General features: G+C 42.7%; 1 protein-coding gene across 1 annotated transcript in view; it reads left to right on the top strand.

Moving 5' to 3' along the window:
- The first annotated feature begins 6,349 nt into the window (after nucleotides 1-6,349).
- Nucleotides 6,350-22,719, top strand: part of C6H10orf90 (chromosome 6 C10orf90 homolog) — a 94,971-nt gene continuing 78,601 nt past the window's right edge. Inside the window, exon 1 of the mRNA XM_064145306.1 lies at nucleotides 6,350-6,871. Within this exon, the coding sequence (XP_064001376.1) occupies nucleotides 6,571-6,871 (301 nt within the window). The 5' untranslated portion in view covers nucleotides 6,350-6,570. The remainder of the gene's footprint in view (nucleotides 6,872-22,719) is intronic.

The following is a 22,719-nucleotide window of genomic DNA, read 5'->3' as shown; positions in this document are numbered from 1 at the left end:
AAGGTATTTGAAGTTGCCAAACATTATTTATATTCTTAAAATAAGCTAGCAGGTTCCAGCTAAATGTAAGGGGGGAAAATTACTTACTTTGAGGGTACTGAAGCCCTGGAGCAGGCTGCCCAGAAAGGTTGTGGAGTCTACTTCTCTGGAGAGATTCCAAACCTGCCTGGACATTGTGATCCTGGGCAATCTGCTTTGGGTGACCCTGCTTTAGCAAGGGGGTTGGACTGGAGGGTCCTTTTCAATTCCATGCTGTGCTGGAGTTCTGTGGTTCACCGTTGACAGAATGACAGCTAGGTGAAGTTTGGAGAAGTAACTTGATGAATAGTGATGGGAAGAAACCATAGCAGGAACAATTGCTCCAGGATTACAGAGGACAAATGGTGCCATGGTCTAGCCTTGAGCTCTGTGGTAAAGGGTTGGACTTGATGATCTGTGAGGTCTCTTCCAACCCTGATGATACTGTGATACTGTGAAATACTGTGCAGTTCAACTTGGTATTTCTATGTGACTGCCCATCAGGGAGACATTTGCTATCCGCATTTCTTTGGTGATTGTGCAGAATTACACCGTCACTCCCTGATTCTTTCAACATCCATCCAATTTTTGGATTGTCTGTTCATAGGCTCAAGAAATCTCTTAACATGAGATGGCTATAAGACTGTGGGAATTCAAGCTTCCCAGTTGGGTCCACTAAGGGGAATTCTGAGCCCACATTCATCTCTGGAAAACCATTGTTTGAATCTGCCTCTCATGTCAGGCACTTGCAAGTGATCCAGTACTGGTTTGCAGCCAAAAGGGCTCTGACTTGTATTGAGAAAAATGCTGAATCTCTTTGTTTTCCACCAATTGCAGTGTAGTTGAACGTGCTCAGTGTTTCCCAATATCATGTTCTACTACAGGGAACAACAACAACAAAAAGTTTATTACATTCCATACGGTATTTAGCCACTTTATGTAATGCATCTGAAAATGTGAGCCAGCAAACTATCCCCTGAGTCCACTTGCAGTACTTATTTCCTGACTTTCTAACTTCAGCTACTTTCTCATCAATGCATTTTCTTCCTTAATGCATGGATTACATGATGGAACAGAAAATGTGTTCTTGTTTATTCAAGGGAAAAATGACACAAGTACTTTTAGTGCACAGCTTTCTAAGCAAAGCATCTTTCTAAAGTGTCTTTCTATGTATGAGGAATGGTACAAAACCAGTACTATGGTGTTTATTAAGGGAAAGAAGATATTATCTGTTGACATGGTGCTCATGCAAAACAATCTTTGCTTTTAGGTTTAAATTATGCCTTAATTGGGTTGTTATAAAATCACCTGTGACTTTATGCATCTTGCAAGAGATAATGGTTGTTTCATGTAGGTGAAGGCTGGAGAATAGTAGTTTGTGTTTGTTTCAACTGCTTGTTTTGTTAAATTAAGAGCTTAAACTGATTGAAGATGTTTTTGGGGGATGTCTCAGCTTTATCCTAATAACTGAGAGACACGAGAAGGTGCCTAGATCCTTCCTTATTCACCACAAATCTGTACTTATTTCAGCTGTAACCTCTGGAATGTAGCTTTATGATTTCCCATTCCACTGAGAACTAGATAGGCTATTGCTGATGCTAGATATTTAAATAAGAGCAGTGTTGAATTTGGGATTTGATTGCTTTTAATTGTGAATTATGCTGAAGCCTCTCTGGTCATTATCCTAAAAACTAATGCAATGTAAGTATCCAGCTGTGTGTATGTTCAAAGAGCCAAAATGCTCTAAGATCTTGAACAGAAGAGTAATATCTATATATATATAACACAGGGTTTGCATAAACCTGTCCTCCTGAGTTCTCTTAGAATTTCCTCTCTTTGAGCTGTTTCATATGCAGTCTTAATGGTTCTTTTAGCCTCTGTTTCTTGTGTGTCATTTGAATGTTTGAAATAATAAGCAGAAATTAAACACAGGATTGCTAGCAGGATCAATATGCAAAGAGTCTCAGGCAGAGAGAGGAATGGAGACTTGAATCCTGTTCCACCCCAGCTACCAGAGAGGAACAAATCTAATATCCTCTGAATTTTCTGTCCTCTGCCACCAAATGGGAACTTTATTTTCCTCTCCAGTCGCACACAATCTTAATTACATTTCTTCCCCTCTGAGAGCTCCTTGTCCTCCTTTCGTTTTCATTCCATTCCCCATCTTTGTGCCAGATCAATACCAGATCCCTATCCAAGTCATTCTCTGTATTTTTTATTTTACAGTTTCCTCTATTCTTCCTGTCTGAACTTCTTTCTTTCCCTCATCACCTTTTAATTCATATCTCCTTGCTTGGTTTTCTTATTTGTCAGTGTCCTTAACCTTTCTTTTTCTGCCAGTCTCTGGCATGAGCTTATCTCTTCTCTCACCTCCCCTGTCCCACCTAATTTCTCAGGAAACCTCTCTCTTGATTGCCCCTCTTTCCCCCTACACTAGAGGCATCCAGCCTCTTAACTCAGCCAGCCTCTGCTCCCCTCCTATATTCAGATATGAATTTGTGTCTCCTCAGGTGTGCAGGTCCTCCAGCTGGTTACACAAACGAGCAAGAGTTCAGCACAGGCTGTTGCCCAGACTTCAGGCATGCCTCTGAGTTAATGACTTGAGTTAAAGAATCAGCATTAACTTGGAATTTTCTGGCTTCTGACTTTTCACAGCTTGACATTTTTGTAATGCTTTGTTTTTCTGGTACTTCAAAAAAAACCCCCAAAACAGATGGAGAATAATGTCACAGCAGAATGCATAACCCTGACTTTGGCAAGGCTGCCACCCCATTACCACTGCTCTCCAGGGCTGGTTAATAGCGTTATCCTTGGCTGTCCTGGAGCATTACTCTTCCTGATGCCATGTGCCACACAATCCACCACTTGATGTCTCATTCCAAAGTCCGCTTGGCCACCCTGGATAGGTGCCACTTTGGGTAGGTGGCAGCCATAGATGTGCCTCTCAGCAGGGCACACGTGGCCTGCAAATGGTGCCAAGGAAAAACAACAACAAAAAAGCCAAATAATTGAGGTGACACACTGAAAGACAGCCTACAGGGAAGGGTCATCTCACAGGCAGAGCAGAGAATTGATTCACTAACCTCCCTGATGCATCTCACTGATTTTCTGCAATACCTTGACAGAAACCAGATACTACAGTGATAGCTAATTTAAACGTATCAATAGGCAGTCACACTCCAGTCTCCTGAATCCCAGAGCTTTCCCATGGTCACACGATCACCCTGTCCCTCCCCAGCCACATGGCATGTTTAATCCATGTAGTATTATACGTAACTTCTTTGAACTGTGACAGACTAGGGCCATGCAGACCATTTCAAAGGTGTGATGTAATTTGGTATATCCTAGGAGTGGTTTCAAGTAATTACATGCATGGATGCAACTTTGCACAAAGGCTTTTTTGATGGGTTTTTTTTTTTTTGGGAGCAGTGGAGATTTGCTAAAGGGATCTTGATCTGAGGGTCTCAGCACCAAAACATGAAGCACTGTATCTCACAGGGAAGCTGCATGGCTGCCTCATCCACTTCCTATATCAGCTGTCTAGAGGAAATGGATTTTAAAAGCATAGAAAACTAGAATGGCTTGAGTTGCAAGGGACCTTAAAGATCATCACGTTCCACATCCACACAGAATCAATCAACCCTCCTGTCACTGGCAGGGACACCTTCCACTAGACCAAGTTGCTCAAGGCCCCATCCAGCCTCGTCTTACACACTTCCAGGGATGAAGCATCCACAACTCCTGTTCCAGTGTCTCACCGAACTCCTAATAAAGAATTTCTTCCTAATTTCTGATCTAAGTCTACCCTGCTCTAGTTTAAAGCCATTGCTGCTTGTCCTATCACTACATGCCCTTATAAAAATGGCCCCTGTAAGAATGGTCCATTTGGACTAAATGCCATCATCTGGATGTTTAAAATGACACATAATCAGTTTGATCTGGCAAAAGAAGTTATAATGGAATTAGGGGTTAAAGTGTTACTGGATCCTCCTGAAATGCAATTAGAGAGATGCTATTCATGTTGTGAACATCACACCTTTAATCTTAAACTGTTTCAGAAGCTCCATTTGTGTGGTTTGTTGCTCTGCATTTGCAGGCAAGTTCCAGCCTAGGTTAATAATATAGCAGCAGTACTTCACAATGCTCTCCGACACGCAGAAGTAGCTATTAAACTGTCAACAGCACTAAAAGATGATATTTTGATGGCAATGGATAGGAACCCCATCTTCCTGCTCATGCTACTCAACATTTCTGTAGCTTTCAAGCACAGTCAACCATAATTTGTCACCAACTTGCGTATGTGATAGTGTCTGAATAGATAGTCTGAGCTACAACTCTGTCAATCAAGTTTTCAGGCAAAACTTGCACAGCATCAATAGAGAGCTATTCCCTTTCCCTTCTCTGTACCTCTCGCGCTCATTCCTGCTCACCATCTACCTGGAGATCTCTAGAGAACTTGCAGGACATGGCAACTTCCATGCTGAAGCTGATATCGACCTGCATAATCCCCTTCCACAGCTGCAACAAGAGATATCATTGTGTACCCAGAAGGAAGAGCAACTTTGGCCTCAGTCCATCCCACGGGGAAATGTTTCCCAGGACTGAGTTAGCAAGTATCTGCCTGTCTATCTTCTCCTTTTCTGCTTAACCTTTCCTTTAAAGTTGCACATATCCTAAAGGACATTTTCAGCTTTCAGTACAGGTGAAAAAATTAGTGTTGTTTCAGGTGAAAACTTATTATCTGGCCATTGTTAAAAGTCCACCACAGGAGGGGGTAACTTCAGCAGTGATCTCTGTAATCATCACCTTGAAACCCTACTGCACCTGCAATCTGGAAGAAACAGCAAGTTCCACTATGTGCCAAAGTGTAGCAGTTGATTATCATAAACTCTTTGGTCCCCGATGCATTTTTTAAACCGGTGATCAAAGTCTTAAAAGTCATTCAATCCCATCTACATCAAACACTGAACAAAGCTGTGCTTTTCTCAGTCTAGAATAAGAATGTTAGAAGCAGAAATAAGCTTTTACTTATAAGCTCTCAGGCAAACCAAATTATTTTGTATCCCTGTGCTTCTTTTTCTTTCTTAAGTGGAATAATGAGAAAATGTTGGGAGGAAAAGTGCATCCACCTGGGTTGTTCCAGAAAGCCTCAGCAGCAAACACTAGGAAGCCTGCCATGAAATGCTCATCAGCATAATTTGCATTACAATGTAACGGTTCTCTGCATGTAATCTTGAGATCATTGCAAAGTTCTTTGATTTAAAGGTCACCAAAATCATTATACACAACTGCTAGGAAGATAGGTACTATAGATATCAAAAAAGTGCGTGAGGACAATGTGGTGCTAAGAGGATTTTAAGGAATTTGTTCCTTTGTATTCCGCATTTTAAGGCTTTAAAACTGTTCTGAGTCCAAAACCTTTTGTTATTTGTTTGGCCAAAGGCATTTCTTCTAGAAAGGTATCTGGGAAATGTAGAGGTCACCAGTGTACTCAGTAGATTTTTGTAGTTGGTAATCACCTTCTCCAGTAGAAATACGCACCCCAGACGTACTTCTGTCAGAGGTATTTTCTCCTTGTAAAGCCCTTTGTACACTGCCATCTCGTTAACTCTCAATATCCTTTTTGACAGCATGAATCACATATTTTTAAGACCTTCTTCACAGTAAGTTCAAATAATTTCTGCGGTGAATTTCTACGCTCTCTTATTTGCCAGTGTCCTCTTTGGAATATGGAGGCCAAAACTAATATTCCAGGGCAACATCAGATAAAATGATAAAAAGGCTGTATTTGTACATCCCAATAATGCACTCTATAATAGCATAGGTAACCCATTAAAAAAAATCCTTCACTATATTCAGTTATTAACTTTGTGATCAATTAATCAGAATTGTGCTTCTCATTGCTTTCAGCTGTGGAGTTCTAGATGGTAAAGATGGAGGAAAATAATGATGGTACTACTACTTGCTTAAACTAAATAACAAAACTAACCCAGCACATTGAAAAGTATCACCTTCAAAATCCTCCTTTAAAAAAATAACTCTACAATGTATTATGTTTCAAATACAAAATTACAAAACTGCTGGGTTTTCTCCTGCCTTTCCCCCCCCCCCCAACCTCCCCAGCTTGTATTTGTAACATGAACATCTTGGCAGCCAGGTGTTAGCTATTGAGTAGTTCAAGAGGTCACTACAGAAATGCAAGCAATGTAGTTGGAGATTTCCTCTTTACTTTACTCAAGAAGCCCTCAAAAGCAAAGAGCTCAGCTTCAATATTTAAGTCAACATTCATATGCTGCTCCTAGATACTGGTGTTGGAACCAAACAACCCACACCTGCCTGACGCTGAGGATGCACTGAATTTTTATGCTGGCTGTAGAACCTTCAGTTAGAGACCTACTCTAACCAATCAGGCAAAGAAAGCAGCAAACCCAGGTTTTATCATCACAGATCACCCTCATTAATCCAGCAAGCTTTTTCCTGAAGACAAAGGACCAAATGAATTGCTTCATTGAAGCTGCCTGAGTGGCATGCTAATGCAGGGAGGTGGAAGACATGAATTATTCATGCCCTTGCAAGCCTGAGCTGGCAGATCGTGGCTTTCCCTGTTCCCATTGCAACAAGTGGTGGCTGGTCCGGCTGTGCTCAGGCCGTCAAACGTCTCCTCGCATGTCCCCAGCGAGCTCCGCAATGCCCGCGGGAGAGGGACAGGCTCCGTGCCTGCGCTGCGCCCGACACAGCCGGCTGGAGTTTCAGGTTAAGCCTCACGCAAAATGCGCCCAGGGAACGCAGTGTTTTGTGACTCAGATGTACTTGTCCATAAACTGCTCTTCCTGGAAGAAAACAGGTTCCTTTGGTAAGTTTCTGCAACTTTTTGTTGCTTTCTAAATCCTAAGTTGCTTTCGGTTTGCAATAACTGCACTGTGCAGTGTTTCCTTAGTCTTTTTACAGCCAGTCTGCTTTCCTTTTGCTCTTACAATGACTGGGAGAAGCCTAAAACGCCAGGCAGTGCCTTTCTTTGTGAGTTTTGAAGAACATGTAAACACTATCTGCAGACCTCACACTAAAGTTCAAACCTCTTCAAGTTGATTTGTGTTTTTATTTCCAAGTACCCCTAGCACATTATGAAACAATATATATATATATATATGACCTACATCTGAGTTCTTGTAGCCAAATCTGACATTCATGTCATTTAGTGTCAAACTGGAGAATCTGAAAGAATGTGTGTTGTTATTATTCCTGTTACATAATGTTTTTCCTCCTCCTTCTCCTCCTCCTCCTCCATCTTTTTAGTATTTCTGTTGTGTTTTATTCAGCTGAAGTTATTTTTGTCTGGGTTGGAGTTTAGACCTCTATAACATTCTTAACATTCATGAACTCTTCTATTGTATCATGAAATAGTCGAAAATTATTAGTTAGTAGTTTTTTTTGTTCCAGGGATGGGAAGGAGATTCGTTTTGTATATAGAGTATATGGCAGTGATGAGCTAAGGCTGAATGTACTCCTTTTTTTCTAAGGTGAGAAGTATAAAACTGTTTTGCTTTCTTGTTTATTATCAGAGTGCCCACCTGCTACAGTTGTTTCAAATGTTTGTCTGAGTTTTGTTGTTTTCCAGTAGTGATCTTATCAGCATTGCCTGGGAAACTCTTGAGTAATTTGCTACTTGGCACAGTTAAAAAATTGGTATAAACCTTCCAAAGCAGAAGCTACGGATAGGAGCATGAATGTGAAATGAATCCTGTTTTGATTGTGGATAGCAAGCTTTCCTTCTCTTTATCTGTTTATTTTTAATTGCATAGCCCAAGCCTGCTGCTTCGACTCTATTTTCTTTTGTTTTGTGCATAAAAGCATTTCATTTGACATCCATAAGACAGCAGAATTTTTGATGGGATAAAAGCACAGCATAATGATATCTAGTGCTAACAGTAATTAAATGCTCTGTTTCAAGAGGAATAAAAATAAAAGGTGAAAATAGGGATATGTAAATAACAGGAGATATGCTAACAATGGATGCAATCCTACACCCCTTAGTGGTGGGAGTAATTCTTATTCGTGTTAAGTAATCCTGTTGGTTTCCATTGGCTCCCATCAGTAGGTGCTGGAGCATAAGGCCCACATTTTTCAAGGAGATAACAGTGTCTGGTTTACCTGGTTTTGGTGTGGGTTTTTTTCCTGCAGTGTAATTTTAACAGCATGTTTTTTAGTGATGGGCTTGAATGCATTAGTGGCCATATTAAATTACACTTTGCCAAATGTCTCATTTGCTTCTAAAGGTATAAAAGAGAGAAATGGAATCGTGTGTTGGATATGTCAGAAGGTGCAAACCCCCCATATTTAATGCGAGCTGTGCTTGAAAAGGAACAGCACTATTCACCCTCTGGACTGTGTGGATTAGTTTTTGGTCCATGAGGTATATAAACTTTGCTCCTTTTAGGGTAGGATGCAGCTTTAGCAAAAAAAAATAAAAATCACTCTAATACCTGATGTCTTGTAAAGAACCTTTTGGGTCTCCAGAGAAGTGCTGTTGATAAACATTGCTGATCTTTCTATTTTAAATACAAGGGGCTTGTGCTGATACCCTGTGATCATTTTTGTTGTTGTTATGGTCTATGATCTTGCCAGAGTAACACCTGCAACTCTGCCTTGGGGATTTGTTGCAACTGTTGTGGTTGTGTTAACCTCCTGATCAGCTCAGCTTGGCACTTCTGAGCTTCCCACCCCAAAAACCACATAGAGCTGCCCTGTAATCCAGGAGCAGCTTGGGAGCATCTCTGTGCCCTTCCCCTGCAAGTGCCTCTGTTAATGAGGGAAAATCAATTACTTAAAAGCTTTTGGTGCCATGGGGTTGAGAAGTATAAATAGTCATGAACTAGTGCTCTGCAAGCCATCACCCTGTCTTTGTGCTGGATGCCAGCAGCAGTAGTGTGGTCATGAACATTAGCCTACAACCACTGCAGTCAATGCTGTGTTAAGATGCTTCTTTTGTGGAACTACTCTCATGTGTACCCTGTAGATGGAAAAAAAATGCAATGGATGGTGGTTCCAGATGGTGTATAAAATTGACACCTGTGTGAAGCTGGCATTAGGTACCTGTTGGTTTTCTGTGCTGTTGTATCAAGAGTGAACTGCTTGTTCTATGAGCAACTTCATCATGTGGCTAAGATTTTGGAGTTTTGCATTTGTGGGTGAGCTATGCTGTATTATTAGTATCTATTTGCACAGAGGTGTCACATGGAAGCAGTTAAGTGCTGAGACTGTGGCTTTCATAGACAGTAGAATGCAGGAGGCAATCAAATGCCAAGTGCCAAGAGGCTGGAGGAGCAGAGTGGAAGCTATTGTCAGGGGAGCTGCACTTGGCAGCAGTGTCTTCTCTTATTGCCTATGGGATCCCAGCAGGGGTGTGAAGCCTCCACAGGTATGTCCTGACTTCTGCCCATAAGGCCAATTCCTAAACCTTGGAGAACCTCAGAAGAGCTGTGTCTTAACCTCGTTTTACAACACAGTTTTGAGGATGCTTTTTTTCTACCTCTGCTCTCCTTAGTTGAATTGTAGAAGGAATTCACATGCAGTTATTTTTGTTTAAAGATCTTCTGGTATTGGGTAGAGGTCAGCTGCTCATAGTAATTTTTATTACTTTCTTTAAATTTTAGAGGCAGCTCCTCATGCAAATTTATTGCAGTGTTTTTAAAACTTGGCCAAAAAAAGTTCTATAAAATGATTTAGCTCATTTTATGTTAAACAGAATCGTGTAGGAGATTTGGAGAAGGCTTATTTCTTTGCACTTGGAAACTATGCACTGTAAAAGCTGTATTCTGTGACCACTGACATGTCATTCTTATGTTTCTTTTCCTTAGAGGATTCCTATGTCTCCTTGTCTCCCACCCAAGGGACAGGGCAGGGAGGTATATAGTCTCTACTGTTTCCCCAGGTTAGAAGCTCTGTGAGAGCAAAGCTGTGGATATGCATGCTGTGAGAGATGGCAAGAACAGGTTCTTTGTCGTTTGGCAGCATTCCCACCTTTGTCTAAGACTTATTTTGCTGCTCTTTGGGGTAGGTGACACAAAGACAGGATGTTGTTGCTCTTCTGCCTGCTGTGGGCATTGCTGTGGTTGACTGACTTTGCTGCATCAACCTGGAGGCATGATGGTGTTTCCTGTGTGGGGCTTCCATTGCAAAGCTTGTGGAAATGGAGGTTAAACTGGGTTAAAATATTTGAGATAATACCCACATCCAGTTCTAAGTCCTGGTAGTACACAGAACGAAAGGCAAATTTGAAAGTACAGGTAGTGGAAATTTTCTAGCCATTGCTTTGCAGCTGTCTGGGAGGTTGTGGCAGAGAGACTGGAAAGACTGGAAAATCCAGGGTGCAGCCAGCACAGTGTATGGATTGAGCAAGGTTTGGAGCATGGCCCTGGGAAAGCCAAGCACTGGCTAAACATCAACCACTTCAACAATGCCTTTGCCCAGACCCACATAGCAAAACAGCTAATACAGCATTATGTAGTCACTTGTCACTGGCTATGCAGCAGAGAGATGTGACCTATGGTCCAGCATATCCTTGTGATGGGATAGTCTACATTTGTTGTCTGTAGATCTAGGGGACAGCAGTGCCATGTTCTCTCTTCATCTTCTTCACTGAGATTCTCATAGGGCTTTCATCTTCTGGTTTTCAGAGCAAGACCTTCCTAGTCACCAGTGACTCTGTTTTCCTGATGATCTCAATATCAGAGGTTCACAGTAAGAACAATCATTCACAGAAACAACCCTCTCAGGGCAGTGGTAGAGTTCCCATCAGTAGAAGTTTCCAATGTCTAATTAGACAGGGTGCTAGATGGTCTCTTTCCAGCTCCACTTCTCACAAAAGGTTGGACCAGATGACCTTCTGAGATCTCTTCTAACCTGGACTACTCTATGGGTCTATGACTGTATAGCAGAAGGGAACCACAATTGTGAAGGAGTCTCCTTGATCTTTAACCTTAACAAAAATCTAAAGTGATAGACCTGCCTTAATTACATACTGCTTAGTAGCTGCCTGGTGGCTTCCCAGTGGAAAAGCTGAGCTGATATGACTATACATATTAAGTATGACAACAGCACAGATAAAACTGCAGTGCTTGTGAGCTTCTTGAAATAAAGGTTTGTACTTTTTTTTACACGTGTTCCATTGCTGTAAGGCCTGGAAGGCTAGCCATACTTACCCTCTTTGTCATCCAGCCCAATCCCAAGCTGATGACTGATAACTTCCCACAGCCTGTTTCAAATGTTTTCCTTTCATACAGCATTGCTCTTGCATCATGTGATGTTTCTGTCTCTGCCTCCAGAGAGGGAGAGGTGAGCAGAGGACAGGCACACTCAGACTGATGTGTGTAGTCCCAGGTCGAAACTGGTGGACGTGGCATTTTGGAACATGCTTTAATCACCATGGGGTCTTAGATTGTTGACTGGACTTGATGGTCTTAGAGGTCTTTTCCAACTGAACCAATTCTGTGATTCTATGTGCAGGGTGCATCAGCCATGGTTGTGTGGTGGTGTTATGTTGCATACCTGAGAGTCCACCAGAAGTAACTAGGAAAATTCAGCATGTGGTGATGACCACTATCTAGTCTGAACATGCATGGTATTTCCTCCACTCCCTGCCAAGTATGGCTAACCACTTGCTGAATGTTGTACCTTGCTTTGTTGATGGTGTGTGTGCTGGTTTGAAGCAGGCTAGAATGTTTTGGTGAAAAGAACTAGATCATAGGCTATGAAAGGAAAACAATGGTGATGTCTGGTTCCCTCAGAGTCTTGCTGAACAAGAAGAAAGTAAACATTAGATAACACTTTCACCATTTTCTCTTCACTCTCTGGCTGGGCTCTGGCTGAGCTGCATCTCCCTAACCTCACCTGCCACTAACCTTGCTTCTTAACCTCTTGGTTGAACCTCCATTCTTCCTTAGGACTGGGGTAAGGTTGAAAGGGGCAAGGGGAAGGTGCAGGGGTGGTTGAGAGCCCCTCCTGGGGACTTAGGTTTCTGGGAGGGGAATTGTGTTTCTCTATTACTTTTACCTTGTATATTTCTGTCTATAACTGTACATACTGTAAATAACTGCTTGTATATTGTGCCAGCTGTAAATAAATAGCTTCATTTATATTCCCAGAGCCGGCTGAGACTAGTCTGGGTACGTTCTTAAGTGTGGGGGGGCAGGGAACACCCAAACCACCACAGTGTGCTACCATTAGTAGTTGGAGTCCTGTGTAAGGGTGAGTCTTGAGCAAAAACATGTCTTTGGCTCCATGCTAACCTGCAGACATCAGCATGGAACCTCTCAGAGCAATTTCATGGGAGGAATTGGAGCAATGTGCTTTCATACTCCTCACATCTAGAGTTGGATGTGGATGTACCCTGTGCATTGTCACATGGATATACCAGGTGGTGAATTTATTACTCCTACAGTCCTTCCCATAGAGAATAAAAGAGTTGGAAGGAGATGCAGAACTTAACAGGAGGAAAGAAGAAGCTGTCTACTGCCATGGCCACAGATTTAGGATGGTTGCTATGGTTTCTTTTAATAAAATCTTCCAGCTGCAGAAATGTTTCCTGCAAGTGATGCTCTGTGTACATGTAAGGAAATGCATCTCACATGCAGCACCAGCCTATGTGTGCAGGGCCAAGGATACCTGCCAGTGCTCACCAGGTGCTGAACATCACAGTTCAAACAGTCTCTGTCTTCTCTTAAAATTGTCAGAATGAGAACTGAAAACTGCCCATTGGTGACAACCTTACTTGGGGAAATAGTGAGCGTGTTGGTAAGCCACCAAAGATGTTGTTTTCCTATTGTATGCTCCTTATTTTCACAGCATCTCAGAATGTAGAGGTTTGAAAGGACCTCTGGAGATCATCTAGTGCAACCTCCCTAGTAAAGCAGGTTGAGCCACAGCACATTGCCCATGATTGCAATGTCCAGGAGGGTTTGAAATCTCTCCAGAGAAGGAGACTCCACAGCCTCTCTGGGCAGCCTGCTCCAGGGCTCTGGCACCCTCACAGCAAAGTTATTCCTCCTGTTCAGGTGAATCTTTCTGGGTTCCAGTTTGTGTCCATGGCTCCTTGCCCTATTACTGGGCACCTTTGAAAAGAACCTATCCCTGTCCTCTTGCCCCCCACCCTTTAGCTCTTGCTGAGCATTGAGAAGATCCACTCTCAGTCTGCTTTTCACAAGGCTAAACAGCCCTGGTCCTTCACCCTTTCTTCATCAGCATCTTTGTAGCATCCACTGGGCTTTCACCAGTAGCTCCCTGTTTCTCTTGAACTGGAGAGCCCAGGACTGAACACATCACTCCAGATGTGACTTCACAGGGGCAGAGTAGAGGGGGAGGAGAACCTGCCTTCATCTGCTGGTCACACTCTTGATGCACCCCGGGAGAATAATATTGTTGTTAGCCATGAGGGCACATTGCTGGCTCACAGTGACCTTGCTGTCTACCAGTGCTCCCACGTCCTTATCCACAGAGCTGCTTTCCAGCAAATCAAGCCCTAGCCTCTACTGGTGTAGGGAGTTATTCCTCCCCAGGTGCAGAACCCTACACTTGCCCTTGAATTTCCCTGTCTTATATTTCTCAAGTTCTCTCAATGCTGATTTTTTTTAGGGCAAATGCTGCTTGCTTCTTTTTTTTTTCCCTTTCCCCTTCTTTTCTTGCCTGCATATTGCCTTGAACAACAGCTCATGACCTAGTTCTGTCTTTTAATTGCTACTGCAATATGAATTTTAATTCCAGCTGGAGTCCAGATGTATTGAGGATATGCTGCACATGTCAGGACCAGTGCCATTTGCCTTTCAGACCAGTGTAGCCCAGCCCTTTGAATTCAGGGAGCTCTTAACCTTTTGGAAAAGAAAATCTTAAGCCATCATCACATATTTCAGTGTTGTCTAGTGATGGGAAATGGAGATAATTGTTAATCTAAATGCTAATATATATTTTCTCTTGCAGCTTAGTTTGTTTTACTGCTCTTTAAACTTGAATTTAAAATATTAATGGTGATAATGTGAGCCTTGTACTTGCATCCTCCAGTGGACTTCGGGTAATACTCATTTCTAGGAGCTCATGTCTGCTTGTAGATGCTTTTTACTTCTTTTGGGGATAATTTTTGGTGACATATGGCCACTGGTGAGCCATCAGGAAAGGCTTCTCAGACATTGGAAGAGATTTCCTACAGGTGGATGTGGAGCTTATGGATGTTTGTTCTGTGGTAGTATCTTAGCAGTAGTGGTGAGATTGTGAGCTCTAGGCAAGTGCTTGATCATTATGATCTCAGAGGTCTCTTGCAACCTCAGCAATTCTATGCTCATGACTTGCTAGACGTGTTGCATTTTGGTCATTCCACAAAGAGTCCTCTGTCAGTTGGCATTTAGCTGTTATACCAGGTTCTGATTTCCCTATTTTGCTCTACTGAAATGGGTAGTGAAATTATCAATATCTGGAGCTTTCTACTGGCTGCTCCAGAAAAGGCTTAATTTTAACCATTTCATGATTGCAGCTTGTGAAAAGCATTGGGAACCTTGACCGTGTGTGTGTGGGGGAAGCATGTATAAAAATAAACTGATTTAGGTTAGACTACATCTCCAAATGCTGGAATTTGCTTGTACTCAATTAGCATTGAGGTTTAATTGTTCATGTTATGGAAACTGCAAAGTGAAGAGAAAAAAATAGCAGTTTCTGGTGTACACAAAAGCATGCCCTATCTAAAACAGGGGCATATGTGAGCAGAGTTTGGCTTTATATTATACCAGTTGATGTAGAATGCAGAAAAGGAGAGTCTGGTACTACTCTGGAGAGCTGGAGGAGAAGCAGAAAGCTGAGGACACACTAGAAAGCACTGGAAATGTGGAAAATTTGGGAGGAGAAACTCAGAGAGGAACAGCACATGGGTGTGTTTGAGTTAGGTGCTGCTGGTGGTAAAAGCTCAGCTGCTGCCTGGGCTTTGTGGGTCCAAGGGCTTTGCATCATCTTTGGGAAGGTGTGTGGAGAAAGATCCTTGTCTTCATCATGATAGGATTCTCTTCCCTGAAAATGACTTGTTAGACCTTCATCACTCTGCCAAGTAAACAATTCAAAGCACAGCTACATCAAATTGTCATCACAGTGATATATTACAGATAAGAGGGATACTGCAACTTGTTCTCACAGCAGACTAGAAGGCTGCTGCCTGACTTTTACTGATATTTGATGTGTAATGCAACTGTCTGTATTTAGTTTGTTAAAATGCTTTTTGTGCCCAGGATATGGTGAGCAGGAGGGAAAAATCACCTGCTTGGAAAAATGCCTTTAAGCATGGTGACTGGGAGGGGGAAAAAAAAAGCAGATAGTGCAGGCTGAGAGGAAATCTAGTACATTAATCCCAGATACCCTTCAAAATCTGTGGAATCTCATAATCTGTGGAATTTCAGAATACAAACCAACAAGCTAGCTGTAAAATAGGTTTCTCTGAAAGGAAACAGTCATGATGTCCCCTGCAGACATTTTAGAACAGTAAATGAATCTAAAGATTATTAGCAAGAGAGCAGAAAGATGCTTCTGTGCTCAAAGAAGTGCTACTTTTATGTTTGGGAAGAAGACCTTTCAGTTTCTCAGCCAAAGGGCTGAAGCGCAAAATTCAGATGTACCCCAGGGACTGATCCCAATACATCCACCCTTGATACCCACACTCAGGGTAGCAACCGGACATCATTACATTAGATTTGGTCTTTTTTTTGCATCCTTGGTGGAGGCAGAAGACCAAGGATTATGGATGCCACTCTGTGTGGGTCTCTCAATATATCTTTGTTTGTTCGATGGCAATTTCTACACCGTTGTGCTGCCCAAAGCCCAGACCTCCTCTGGCAGCACATGACACCTTCCTCCAGCAGCTGAGCTGTTAGCAATGGCTTTCATGTTGTTCTCTCCTGTGGGAAATGTGGGCTGAGTTGGTTATTGAGTGTGGGAGGAGAATGTGGAATGCAAGCCAAACATCATTGCAAGTTTCTTCTCTCTTGCAGGTGGAGGAATAAAAGCCTTGTGAATCAGTCTCTGAACTCTCTTCCATAAAATGAGAGGGTTGGGGTCGTAGTGGGGGTTATGAGAAGAGCCTCTTCTCACATAGCCTCTGCTGCTTTTGCTCCATGAGGCTGACACAGGGTGTGAAAGGGCAGGACCACAGCTCCTGCAGCACCTGCCTGGGACAAGTCTATGGCTCTGAAGTTGTGTTATTTCCTGCAAACATCTCTCTCGGTGAGAGGGACTGTACAGGGAATGCTTGTTGGCAGGACCCCAGGGAATTGTAGAATCACAGAGTGGTTTAGATTGGAAAATGCTTTTTAAAGTCATCTAGTTAAAGCCCTTGCAGTCAGCAGAGGCATCTGCAGCTAGGTTGCTCAGAGTCCCAGGAACCTGACCTGGAGTGTTTCCAAGGATGGGGCTTCTACCACCTCTCCATGCAACCCAGGTCTGTGTTTCACCACCCTCACTGTAAAATATTTCCCCCTTTATCTATTCCAAATTTCCTTTGAGTTTAAACCATCACCTCTTGTCCTGTCACAAAAGGCCCTGATAAAAAGTCTGTTCCTAACTTCCTGATTGGTCTCTTTAAGTACTGAAAGGTTGCAGTAAGGTCTCCCCAGAGCCTTCTCTTCTCCAGGCTGAAAAACCCCTAACTCGCTATGCCTGTCCTCACAGCAGAGGGGTTCCAGCCCTCAAATCGTGTTTGTGGCCCAGAAGGGGGATGAATGTGGGCAGATAGGCTTGTGCAGAGGTAAAGAGCTTCCAGGGGCATGTCTAGCTCAAGGAGCAAAACAATCAGAAAAAGCCAGGGAGGAGAACCCTTAACATTAGCACAGTGAGCTGTAAGGAGACTTCTGCTACTCTCTGCATTTCACAGGCTGGTAAATGAAGTCATGTTCCTGGTCAGAGAAACAACTTAGGAAACAGTGAGCAGAGGAGGGGTTTCCTATGTGCTGGGATTGCCTTTCCAGCCCCTCCAGACGATAGATTACCCTGGCAGGTTGCTGGGTAATGACTTCACTTTAATCATCTCTGCTCATTTGCTGTCTGAATCTTCAGTGAGCTGCTCTGCCTCTTACATCTCAATTCTGCTTTATTACTGTTGGTGGTGTTTCTCTTGCCTTTTGTGCTCCTCAGGTAGTAACTGCTTTTGAGCTTGTTTTCAGAAACCAGCAATAATATTGTCTGAGATGAGTCATTCCTTTAATTTGTTGTTGTGCTGGTGGCTGACACTTTCCCCCTGGTGCAGAGCTCTCCCTGGACTTGAGAGTCTCTCCACAGTATGTGTATCTTGAACAGAATTCATTTTAATCAGGGCTCCCCCCAATTTGGTAATACTTCAGACCAATTTCTGACCATAATTACAAAAAAAAAACCATCTGCAGCCAGTGATCAGATGTAATTGCCAACAATTTCCCACCCACAGAACTCTTGTTTGGCTCTAATGTTCCTGGACCCCTGTCTTTTTTTCCCCAATCACCCTTTTCCAGCAGGAATCTCACAGTTGCTAGGAGGTAGAATTTTTTTATGCCTTCATACATGAAAAATTTTTAGCATGAAGTGGAGAATTACTCATATAATTTTCTGGTTAATATTTGCTGTGTTAAAATAGACCAAAATGCAGTGAGAAGGAAATCTCTAGAGGTCCAGAGGCCAGGTTTGATTCTGGTACCATCCAGGCACTCAAAATATTGCTTGCATCTGTATCTGCTGAATTTAACTGGAAATATGACAATTACAGGCTGTCACAGGAGACTTCCATTCTACTCCTGACTCAATTACCAAGCTCATGATTCTTATAATATTACCTTTGCTGTAAATAAAGTCAGGTTCCTTATCCTTTGTCTTCACTTCTTCCCTCCATTAGAATAGATGCTGAGGGGACTAGACCATCTCTCTGATAAAGAAGGGCTGAGAAACCTGGAGTTGTTTAGCCTGGGGAAGACTGAGAGGGGATGTTATCAATACTGATCAAAGGATGGGATCACAAGGATGAGCTATTTTTAGTGGTGGCAAGTGATAGGACAAGAACAAGTACAAACCAGAACACAGGAGGTTTTGCATGAACTGAAAGAAAAACTTTGCTGTGAGGGTACTGGAGCCCTGGAGCAGGCTGTCCAGAGATGTTGTGGAGTCTCCTTCTCTGGAGGCATTAAAAACCCACCTGGATATGTTCCTAGGTTTTTTACTCTAGGTGACTTTGCTTTAGCAGGAGGGTTGAACTAGGTGATCTCCAGAGGTGTCTTCCACCCTTTATCATTCTGTGACCTCTACAAGCTATGGATGATTTTGTAGTGTTTTTTAAGGTATTGCCTGTACCTATGCTGTGTACTTAAGACTGGGAATACTAGGTTTAGAGTAACTTCAGTGGGAGAGAACTTGGTGATACACTGCTATTACTTTTTCTTGCAACCAGCCTGTGCAACTGTAGTTGGAAAAGAAGTAAGAAAAAAAAAGCACTTAAACTGGAAGTGGAGTCTGCCTGACACACACATATTTAATGAGTGGCAGCATTGGACACAAGTCAGAAGTTGTATCTAGACAGACTCAGAGCTCTCCAAACACGAAGTGCAAGAAATAATTTGAACCACTCAAACATTATTGAGCTGCAATCAACTAATCACTTAGGAAAACGACCAAGAGTCAGAACAGCTTAATGTAAACAGCTTTTCAACATGCCAGAATAGGCAGGAAGGAAAATGTTAGACATTAGGCTGCCTAAGGAACAGAATGCGTTATGGAAAATATGGTAGCACTAAACATTGTCTAGTGGTATACTGAAGTACTCTGCCTGTTATTGATCCTTGCCTGGGAAATTCTTGGGGGACTTAAGTTGTTTAAGTTAATCTGTTTAGTTTTACTCTTTATGTACTAGGTTCTCTTATAGCCAGAATTTGGGAATGGGCAATAAATATGGGAGGCTTTATTTTGTAAATTCAGGGCATCAGTAACCATGACTTTGTTGGAAAGCTAAGAATTCCTATTCAGCCGGGAATTCCTATTCAGCCAAGAATTCCTCTGAGCCTGAGCTCAATTCAATGCTAGATGGTAGAAATCAGCCACTTGATGGAATCCAGCATGGTGGGGGTTGGAAGGGACATTTGGAGATCATCTAGTCCAACCCCCCTGCTAAAGCAGGGTCACTCAGAGCAGGTTGCTTGGGATCACAATGTCCAGGTGGGTCTGGAGGTAGTAAGATAGAACCCTCGTGGAAGAAACATAGTTTAGCAAACAAAGGTGTCCTCTGTCTTCCAGAGCTTAGTGCCAACCATGGTGGTTGTGCAGCAATAGGAGGGAAGGTCTGGCCTGCAGTTCTTGGTTTTTATTTTTTAATGTACTTTAGTCAAGTACTTTTTGTTGTGCAAAATGCATGAGCAGGCTCTGAGCAAAGAATTCCTCTTAGCAGCAGATTGCCTCCTTTTTTCCTTTATATACTGTCTTTTTACCCCATGAAAAAAGTATTGTACACATTCTTTATCCTGGCCCACCCTCCAGCCTGGCCAATGGGTTTGCTCTTGGAACTGGGAAAATGCACATCTGAATTTCAGGTCTAGAGTCCGTCTTCTGGGTGGTGGTAGGTTGTGATGGTTTGAGTGTCCCCCACACACACTTTGGAAATCACCCAGACTAGACTCAGCCGGCTCTGGAAATTGAATTAAGCTTATTACTTATCTGCTTGTATATTGTGCTAAGCTGTTATTTACAGTATCTACAGAAATAAACAAGGTAAAAGGTAATACAGAAACACAACTCCCCTCCCAGAAACCTGAGTCCCCAGGAGGGGCTCCCAACCGCCCCTTCACCTTCCCCCTACCCCTCTCAACCTTACCCCAGTCCCAAGGAAGAATGGAGCTTCAGTCAGGGGATTAGGAAGCAAAGTGGATTAGGAAAGAAAAAAGAAATGGAGGGTGAGGTTAGAGAGAGATGCAGCTCCCAGCTCCCCAGTGGGAGAAGTGCCTTTATGTTTTGATTCTTATTCTTAATATCTCTCAGTAAGCCTATGAGGGAAGTAGACATCACCACTGTTTTCCTTCCACAGCCTGTAATCTGGTTCTTCTCACCAAAACATTCTAGCTAGCTTCAAACTAGTACATAGGTTTTGATTTGGGGATTTGTTTTTCATCCTTTAATGAGTAAGTTGCTTATAACTAGAGAAGCTAGCAGAGGCACAGAGTGGGTCTGAGCTGTGGTTCCCACCTTTTGGGAAGAAAGAGAGAGCTGAGTTATAACTTTGCCACTAGCACTGTCCCCTTCCCCTCACGTTTGTCAATCCTCAAACTTCTTGATTTTTCCTGTTTCTGAAGTATGAGGCTGTTTCCATTAGTTTATGGGACTAGGGCATGTCAGAGGCTGCCACTGCCTTGGTGTTGAAGCTGGAGAGTGTCCTCTGTGGTCATCACTCTCTGGCTATTCACAAAGCACAGATCAGCTCTGTGCAGTGAGTAGGGCTGAAAACTGGGAGAAAGTCTTAAGCACAATGGCTTGGATGGAAAACTGAGGCATGATGATGGAAGGGGACTCCTATCTGAAAGAGGACAGTGAAAATGAAGCTTCTCCAAAACCCATAGCTCCACACAGACATCAGCTTCCACTGTACACCACCATGGGCTGCACGTCCATGTGCCCAAATACACCTAAATCCACAAAACATCAACAGAAAGAAAATGCTGTATTTCTTATAGAGATTTCAACCAGATTCTGCTGCTTCCTGGTAGATTCTGCTGGAGAGAGGTGAAGTCTCTGTCTCTGGGCAAACAGTGCCATCAGTGACGCTATTCTTTGAGAGGGCTCATTAACTCCACAGTGCTGTTTCTGAAGATGAAAAGTCTTCTTTTCACAGTGCAGGAGTTTTAACTGTGCCCTGGCTAAAAATTACCTCAACCTGCTATAAATTGAGATGTTTTGCTAATTGGTTTCTTGGTTCATTAGCCAAATTGTGTGTATGAGGGGAATGGGAAAAGCTCAGAATGAATTTGCTTTTCAATTCTTAATTTAAATGGTGAATAATAATTTCAAGTTGAACAAAACACATTATGTGATTTGCAGTGATGGAGTTAATTTCCCCCCCCCCCCCCCCCCCCCCCCTACTTTATGATCATTTGCCACCTTTAAAGCTTTGTGGGAAGATGATCCTCAGCTCTGCATCGTTCTGGCATGTTATGATACTGAGTAGGAAGGCATAATCATTATACTTCAATGTAATAATCTCCAAGTGTGTACAGAAATGTTTTATCATGGGAAGTTCCTCCTTTATATGTTGCTTTAAGTAGTGAGATGACAGAGATAAACAGCAAAAGTCTTTAAAACTCAGCTTTAGTGCAGTGGATTCTGTGGCTATATTTCCACTACACCCATGTAAGTAACAAAAATCCAATCTGTCCCTAGTTTGCTCTTTCCAAAGCAGTGCACTCAGCGAAAAATCAAAGATTAACTCTGAGCAAGCTAAAGGGAACAAATTCCACTAATTCATCAAAGCAAACACTGTAGAATTTAATCTGTTTTAGGAATTTTTCTACCATTGATTGTTATAGCATGACTGGGGCACAGGAGGTCATTTGTGAGCAGCTGAATTGCTGGTTGTGTGACAGTGAAAAAAAAAACAGGCTGAAAGATAGGTTAACTTAAAGAAGCTTCTAGTAGCTGTTTTGGTAAGATGAATATATATTATCTAAATTAATGGCAGTAAACCTCCAATTAGAGTCATAGATTCAACCAGGTTGGAAGAGACCTCCAAGGTCATCCAGTCCAACCTAGCACCCAGTCCTATCCAGTTAACCAGACCATGGCACTAAGTGCCTCAGCCAGGCTTTTCTTGAACACCTCCAGGGATGGTGACTCCACCACCTCCCTGAGCAGCCCATTCCAATGCCAATCACTCTCTCTGCCAACAACTTCCTCCTAACATCCAGCCTAGACTTCCCCCGCCACAACTTGAGCCTGTGTCCCCTTGTTCTATTGCTGGTTGCCTGGCAGAAGAGACCAACCCCCACCTGGCTACAACCTCCCTTCAGGTAGTTGTAGAGAGCAATGAGGTCATCCCTGAACCTCCTCTTCTCCAGGCTGCACACCCCCAGCTCCCTCAGCCTCTCCTCATAGGATTTGTGTTCCAGGCCTCTCAGCAGCTTTGTTGCCCTCCTCTAGACACGTTCCAGCATCTCAGCATCTCTCTTGAATTGAGTGGCCCAGAACTGGACACAGTACTCAAGGTGTGGCCTGACCAGTGTTGAGTACAGGGGAAGAAGCCGGTGCAGAATTGCAGCTTGATAATATAAATACATGTTTTATTAAGCCACTGGAAATGTAGAGCCTGCAACTTCAATAGGGTTACAGGTAGATGAATGTTTTCTGTGTGTTGGGGCACAGTGACCTTGCTGCTAGAGCTGACAAATCTTTACTGTAAGTCTGTCATTGTTTTCCTGTCAGCTGTCCAGACTTTGGCATTTATGTCCTTGTTCTCCAGAATATCCTCTCATAATACGGGATGGGCCAAAGCTTTAAAAGTGCTCTTGAGTTTTTTGATAAACAGATTGATTTTTATCTTACAACAGAGGTTTCTTCAGCCCAGCACATGTTGTGTTGGCACAAAAGGTTTGGAGTGGAACCTCCAAACTTATTATTTTGTTAATTTATTGAATTCCTCTGTAAATATACATCAAAGAGAGCAGCCACCGTGAACTCTGTTTGCTG

Source organism: Pogoniulus pusillus, chromosome 6, assembly GCF_015220805.1.
Source record: "Pogoniulus pusillus isolate bPogPus1 chromosome 6, bPogPus1.pri, whole genome shotgun sequence".
NCBI lineage: Eukaryota > Metazoa > Chordata > Aves > Piciformes > Lybiidae > Pogoniulus > Pogoniulus pusillus.
The sequence above is the reverse complement of the archived record's forward strand: the minus strand, read 5'-3'. Positions and strand labels throughout refer to the sequence as shown.